The sequence below is a fragment of the Notothenia coriiceps genome, unplaced genomic scaffold (assembly GCF_000735185.1).
Source record: "Notothenia coriiceps isolate Sejong01 unplaced genomic scaffold, NC01 NC01_scaffold00024667, whole genome shotgun sequence".
In the NCBI taxonomy this organism is placed as follows: Eukaryota; Metazoa; Chordata; class Actinopteri; order Perciformes; family Nototheniidae; genus Notothenia; species Notothenia coriiceps.
In genome coordinates this window covers 6,965,220-6,972,985 of record NW_011357368.1, presented here as the reverse complement: position 1 = coordinate 6,972,985, position 7,766 = coordinate 6,965,220, and the positions used below count along the sequence as shown (strand labels likewise).

The 7,766-nt window shown below is 41.8% G+C and overlaps 1 protein-coding gene across 1 annotated transcript in view; it reads right to left on the bottom strand.

Annotated features, from left to right (window-relative positions):
* Nucleotides 1-3,340: 3,340 nt before the first annotated feature.
* tmem145 (transmembrane protein 145) overlaps nt 3,341-7,766 on the bottom strand; it is a 10,239-nt gene continuing 5,813 nt past the window's right edge. Inside the window, exon 4 of the mRNA XM_010782793.1 lies at nt 3,341-5,682. Within this exon, the coding sequence (XP_010781095.1) occupies nt 5,443-5,682 (240 nt within the window). The 3' untranslated portion in view covers nt 3,341-5,442. The remainder of the gene's footprint in view (nt 5,683-7,766) is intronic.

Here is a 7,766-nt window from a genome sequence, read left to right as displayed (position 1 = left end):
AAGGGCAGATAGGAAGTTCCCGGCTTCTACGCTTGGAAAAGGTACCGGGGACCAGACATGCTAACAATGCTAGCTTGCCAATAAGCTAATTTTACTGTACTTTGAGCACAAACATTTTTGGTCAAATGTAAATAATTGATCATGACATACACATTTCGACCAATGTTGCTGGCAAAGGGGATCAATATGCACCAGCTATTTTAGAGTGAAAAAAGAAAATACACGATATTAGTAGAAATAAGGGACCTCAGGTTTATGGGTCAGGCTAACCCATTTAATAAACCCTCTGGGATTATTTTAATGTTTAAAATGATTTAAAGTGGTACATTAAAATTAAGTTTTAATTGGGAATATCTTAACCCAACATTGAGTTAAAAACAACATACTTCGTATGGCCTTCCTAGGACATATAATAATTAATATTATATAGCGCCTTTCATAAGGGACCCTAAGGTCGCTCTACATGTGTGGGGACAAACAAAACAAACAGACAATCCAAAGGCAAAACAAAAATAAAGGAAAGCCGGGACCAAGAAAGGGCTAGGGCCCCAAAGGCCCAGGGTGAACGGTGTTGTTTTTAATGGATGATATTGAAATGGTCCCAGGGGAGGCATTATTACGGGATCTCGGCAAGAAGTGCATTCCAGGAGGTGGCCCGCAACCACTGGAACCGCCCTGTCGCACTATCAAGTTTCGGAGCGAAGGGCCGGGAGAGGCAGGCCCGGTTGTTCTGAGGGGACCACCAGACTCCGAGAAGGGTGTAGGATGGAGGAAGGGTGCCGGATAAGTACTGGGGGCAGACAGTCGCCACTTTTTTTAATTATTCCTTCCACACACACCACCACACACCACACACACACACCCACACCACACCACACACACAAACACAACCACAACCACAACACACACACACACACCACACACACCAACCAAACCAACACACCCACCACACCACACACCACACCCCACACACACCACACACCACCACGTCCTACTGGAATGCGGTTTCGTTGTTTTTGTTCTGTTCCAGCTGGTCGACTATGGCCAAAAAGGGAAGAACTGATGAGAAGGCGATGAAAAATGGGCCAGTTTTTGGGCTCACGGTACGGTGCGGCTCTTCTCAACTTTGTGAAGTGACAAGCTGTTTCACTCTATATGTAAACCAGGCTTCATCTGAAGTTTGTGTTTTTTCGTGTTTGCTGCTCTTTAGGAAAAGGGATCTGGCTTCCAAAGCTTTTCAAGGTCTTAGCTCCCACGGTTTTGAGCCTCAACTCAAATGGAGATCACACGGGATGGCACGCATCCCAAACAAGGAAGAACCTGGACAAAGCCAAAATGGGCCGTCCTGGAGTACAAAAGCCCAACCCCTTCCCCGCCTCTTGTATCCTGGTGAAAAGGAAAAAATGGAAACTTGGCACTCGTCAACCAGCTTCTCAAAGGCTTACAGAGAGGAGAAGGGCAAAAGGCTTGATCCCTGGTGTTGGATCGGCTGACGTTGTCTTGACGGATGCATTTGTCGGGGGGTGAAGATGGCTCTGAAGGTCGCTTTCAGGCGGCTGGCAGGTGTATAGAGACACTATTTCTTCCCCAAAAACAGTTTCCAAAGCCTCCTGTGTCAATGTTAAGCCCAATAACATTTCTGTAAATGGAAGATTATTTACTGATTTATGTATGAATAAATATTATTTCTTAAGGGAGAAGGAAGGTAGTTTCGTATTCATTGGAACTATATCTGGGCGCACGTTAACATTCAGTGCCAGATAGAGAAAATAAATAGGTAATCATTAAAGCGGCCTGGTCTTGAAACCCAACTGTGGCTCTTTTGCTCTCTGTCATATGTTCACTTCTCCACTTTCCAGTCTATCTAAGTTAGGGTTAGTTATGAGACAGAACCAAAGGTGATTCAAAGCAAGCAGGAGAAGAGGGACATCTTGACCTTTCCTTTATTGTTTTGCTCAAGCTGCAACATTCAGATCATGCATCTACTGGTAATGGCACCTGGCATAGCCTTTCTTTTTTTAACAATAAAAGCTCCACCTGTTTTTTCTAACCATTCCATCAGGAAAAAAGGCCCTCAGTTTAACTTTTGGATGCGATTCTGCAGAAATCCCTTTATGATAAGTTGGATGTTTTGCATTGTGAAGGGTCTTCTCTGCGTAACTAACATTGTGCTTGTTTCCTGTTCTTATTTTGCCATCCATCCACCTTACGATAGGGCTGCACAGATATAGAAAAAAAACTGACCATGGCGTATATATATTTTTTTCTGCCCTGCGATATATATATTGCAATTTTTTAACTATATTTAACCGGATGAAGGATCTTAACCTGGATCTTAACTGGTTGACACTCATCATACCTTAAGGTCATGATCTAACATGTCATGTAATGGCATGTTGGCCTTACCCTCAAATAAGAGGAGTTCACCTGTGAAGAAGAGACGAACCTTTTTGGTATCCAAAATTAGTTCCAGAGGGCAGATGTTGCGCTTTCTCTTCTTTTGGAAGTAAATCTTCATTCTCTCCCGGTATTGTCCTCCTGTGCCTTTGCTCATTTTTTACCTGGTGTTTTGATGGTCTGCAAACTAGCGGGGCGGGGCGCTGCTGTGATCTGATCAAGAATGATTGTGATTGGCTGGGTTTGCCTGGCATGCAGAGCCTGCATGTCACTCACTCAAGTACCCCTGACATGAGAGCCGCACAAGTTTTCCTTTTGTAGCAAGCAGCAAAATAATTGTAACATGACGTGTTTGAGTTAATTCACCTACTTAATATCACACGTCCTAAAAAAAATTTATAAAATCGCACGTCCCTGCGATGTGAATATCGCGGTTATCGCCATGACACGATATATCGTTCAGCCCTACCTTACGATATGTATTTTAAAAACAAAAATCAAAGACGGTAATCCCATATTATCTGACTATTGTATTGCAATACATGTGAAAGGCAGATGTAGATAAATAAAAAAGGAGTTAGTGACTACCAAATATCTCCTGAACTGAACACACACTGTCAGAGAATAATTAAAGAATTCTGCTCCTTTCCTGGCAGTGATTAGCCTGAAAGCTATTTACAAATATAGAACTGGAGAGCATTGCAGTTTGTCAGGAATCTGCACTTCACAGAGCGGGAATCTGGCAGGGACAGAGAAAAATAATTAGGCTCCTACATAAAACGTTGACCAGCCTGCAGTCTGTCCCTGCAGTGTTTTTACTTTAATGAAGCCTAACGAGAACAGATTCTAAATATGATTTACGGATATTAGATCAACTCTTTTGGACGCATGCCCTTGTCCTAACTGGAACACAGCAGCCAAATAACACACACCCAGACGAGCCTTCTAATAAAACCATATTTTTTTAATTATTTTGGCAAAAAGTGTATATGTACAGCGTGTTTAGAGTTGTCATTTGACACCATTAAAATGCATTTGAACAGTGCTTTAGTGATGTGCTCTTAACCAGATCGCTCTGAGTAGCCTAAAAGCTGTGCTGTTGTCTGTCATGCATACATAATCTCTTTGTGTCAAGTTCTCCCACTCCCAGTGTCTCAGTTCTGTAATTGTACGTCCATATACACAAAGTTTGAAGCGGTGATACAGTGTCAGTGAGCATGTCTGTGTCTATTAAGTCAAGTAATGGCAGACAAATGGCAGACATGCCAACAATCAGAATTAACGACTAATACTCTAATTCAAGTATCATTCGGTTTCACAGACTACGTTACACCTCTCACTACAATCTTATAAGTTACACACCACAGTCCTAACATCCTACAGTACTCCATTACAGCAAGACTGCCATTGATACATTTGTGGACTATAAACTCAGATCCGTTTTTTACAAATCAGAAATCAATAAGCATCTTCTGGATTGCAGAAACTCAGGGACAATCTCAAATGACAGTTCAATGTTAAATTACATTGACTTAGCATGGTACTTTGCCAGTCGATGACACGAATGTATTTACAGGTGTATAAATGTAGAATACTACTCGTGTAAGTGGCGTGAATACAGGTTTCAAAGCAGTCCTATAAGGTGACGGCATCACGAATAAACAGACTAAGACCAGGAACATTAAAGTGCTCCATGCAGGACAGACAAAATGTACACATGTGTTACCGTTTTCACAGTTCATCGACAAGGCTTTTTTTGTTATAGCTCAATGGTAGGGGGATACAAAACTAGTGTTATTTGTTCAGCCTTTCGCAACGTTGGAATTCAAAAGTGAAATAAAGCCAACAAATATACTAGACAGGGGTGACAATGAAGTAACTTGTATTTTAAAAAAGGCATCCCCCCCTCCCCTGCTCTTACATCCTGGGTGTTGAAAGTATTACTAAACGAGTATTGTAGTATTCCAGTTACTACAAAATCACCCCTGTCCTTGTGCTGTATTGCATCAGTACATTCACCAACGTCTACATACACAGATATGACATTTTCAAGCAGGAATATTCTGCACTTCAGTTAAAATTCAACTTAAACGGACATAGTGTAATATTGGTTTTATGTTTTAGACAGCGCAAGGCTTCCATCACCAGAATTTATCCTGTCAAAAATATACTTAAGCCTATTGTATGTATTCACAAAAGTATATATCTCAATACACACAATAAGCGAATATTGTATGGTCAGTCACGTGGAGTTACATTTATCAGCTTTCAGGACGGGAAATACGATACAAACATGCGTGTTTTACGAGTACCTAGAAGTGCCCACAGTAAACGTGACATTTTACATTTACACATCAGCATATTAATCCAGAATAACCAGCTGCAATGAAGGCATATAAGAATATAAATTAACCCAACAAACTCCATATAATATCTATGCTTTATCAAAAATGTGTCAAACATAAAAAAGTCTTGTGTTTTTTTTCTTTTTTACATGACTTGGATAAATGTAATGGTATGAGTTATTTTGTTCTGATGGTCACAGCACCAACAGGAATTTATTGATGCGAAAAAAGAAAAGAAATCCAAACAATTTCCTTTTTTTGAAATTAATCTATACAGAGTGGTAGTTATCTCCGGTTTTAGGTATTTACAAACTCCTACTGACACACCATCAATGCCTCATGAATGTTTGATCAGGAGTATTTGCCCAGCTATCATCCTATTGCTCTGGCTACATCCACTTACATCCTTCTCCCTGTGTGCCTCTAACTGGTCAACTTCAAATATGTATTGCTTCTTTATTCTTTAACACGCTCTGCACTCCTATCTCACAGCCCTTACCCCCTCACTCTTCTAGGTTATTTCCATTTGCAGGTGAAAAGAGACCGTTTAGGGATTTGCTTTCCTGATGATTACTCTACATCGTGCACACTTTCCTTTTGGCTGTCACTGAACAGGAACACCTTCATATCTCTTCCTTTACTTTGTATTGTCAGTCTGTTTGTTTCCTTGATTCCTTCCCCCCTCTCCTTCTGTCCTGCCTCATGCCTTCGTCCCAAACGCTCCTCCTCCTCCGCTCTGCATGCTGAAATACTCTGTGAAGGAAGGGAGCCGGGGGGGCAGCGGGGGGGAGCGTGAGGTCTGGCGTGGGGGTATTGGGGGCAGAGGAGGGGGTAATATCGCCGTTAAATCAGCAGCAGTGGTGATGATCTTCTGCTCGCTGTTCCTTGGCACCTCGCCTCCTTTACGGGCCACCGTCTCCTCCACCGTCGTCACCGGCTCCTGGAGGGAAAAGGTGAGGTTTCAAGGCTTTATTGTCATTTGCACATTAGCTACAGTGTAGTCACTCCAACAGTGCAACATGTACACTGTATAGGTCATAGAACAGATAAAACAGATTCAGTAGTTCAAGAGAATGTTCTGACCCTCTGGATGAAGGCTACTGTGTGATGTGCACACCATACTAAACTCACATTATGACAGCTTCCTCTAACGACCACCAATGCTGTAGTTATAAAGGTCACGGTACGTATATCACACATGTTCTACAAACTGAATAACGCATCTTCCCTTTTGAAGCATTCTCCTCAGCCTTAAAGGAAAANACACACACACACACACACACACACACACACACACACACACACACACACACACACACACACACTTGTCCTGACTGAATGCGTTTCTTGTTTTTGTTTGTTCCAGCTGGTCGACTATGCCAAAAAGGGAGACACTGATGAGAAGGCGATGAAAATGGCCAGTTTTTGGCTCACGGTACGTGCAGCTCTTCTCAACTTTGTGAAGTGACAAGCTGTTTCACTCTATATGTAAAACAGTTCATCTGAAGTTGTGTTTTTCGTGTTTGCTGCTCTTTAGGAAAAGGATCTGGTTCCAAAGCTTTTCAAGGTCTTAGCTCCACGGTTTGAGCCTCACTCAAATGGATACACACGGATGGCACGCATCCCAAACAAGGAGAACCTGGACAAAGCCAAGATGGCCGTCCTGGAGTACAAAGGCAACCCCTTCCCGCCTCTGTATCCTGTGAAAAAGAAAAATGAACTGGCACTCGTCAACCAGCTTCTCAAAGGCTACAGAGAGGAGAGGGCAAAAGCTTGATCCTGGTGTTGGATCAGTGACGTGCTGACGGATGATGGTCGGGTGAAATGCCTCTGAAGTGTCGCTTTCAGGCGCTGCAGGTTATAGACACTATTTCTTCCCCAAAAACAGTTCCAAAGCTCCTGTGTCAATGTAAGCCAATAACATTTCTGTAAATGGACGATTATTACTGATTATGTATGAATAAATATTATTTCTTAAGAGAAGAAGGAGATTTTCGTAATCATTTGAACTATATCTGGGCAACGTAACATCAGTGCAGAAGAGAACATAATAGTAATCATTAAAGCGGCCTGGGTCTGAAACCAACCTGTTGCTCTTTGCTCTCTGTCATATGTTCACTTCTCTACTTTCCACTCTATCTAAGTTAGGGTAGTTATGAGACAGAACCAAAGGTGATCAAAGCAGCAGAGAAAGAGACATCCTGACCTTTCCTTATTGTTGCTCAAGCTGCAACATCAGATCATGCATCTACTGTAATGCAACTGCATAGCCTTTCTTTTTTAAATAAAGTCCACCTGTTTTTTTCTACATCTCCATTCAGAAAAAAAGGCCCTCAGTTTAACTCGATGGATTCTGCAGAAACCCTTTATGATAAGTTGATGTTTGCATTGTGAAGGGTCTTCTCTGTAATACATTGTGCTGTGTTCTTATTTTGCCATCCATCCACCTTACGATAGGGCTGCACGATATTGAAAAAAACTGACATGGCGATATATATTCTTTTCCCCTGCGATATATATATTGCAATTTTTTTAACTATATTTAACCGGATGAAGGATTTTAGTCACGGACGTCTGGATCTTAACTGGTTGACTCATCGTACCTTAAGTCATGATCTAACATGTCATGATAATGCATGTTGCTTACCCTCCAATAAGGGGGTTCACCTGTGAAGAAGAGACGAACCTTTTTGTATCCAAAATAGTTCCAGAGGGCAGATGTTGCTTTTCTTTTTGGAAGTAAATCTTCATTCTCTCCGGTATTTTCCTCCTGTGACTCGCTCATTTTTTACCGGTGTTTTGATGGTCTGCAAACTAGCGGGGCGGGGCCTGCTGTGATCTGATCAAGAATGATTGTGATTGGTGGTTTGCTGCATGCAGAGCCTGCATGTCACTCACTCAAGTACCCCTGACATGAGAGCCGCACAAGTTTTCCTTTTGTAGCAAGCAGCAAAATAATTGTAACGTGACGTGTTTGAGTTAATGTACCTACTTAATATCACACGTCCTAAAAAAGAAAAAAAA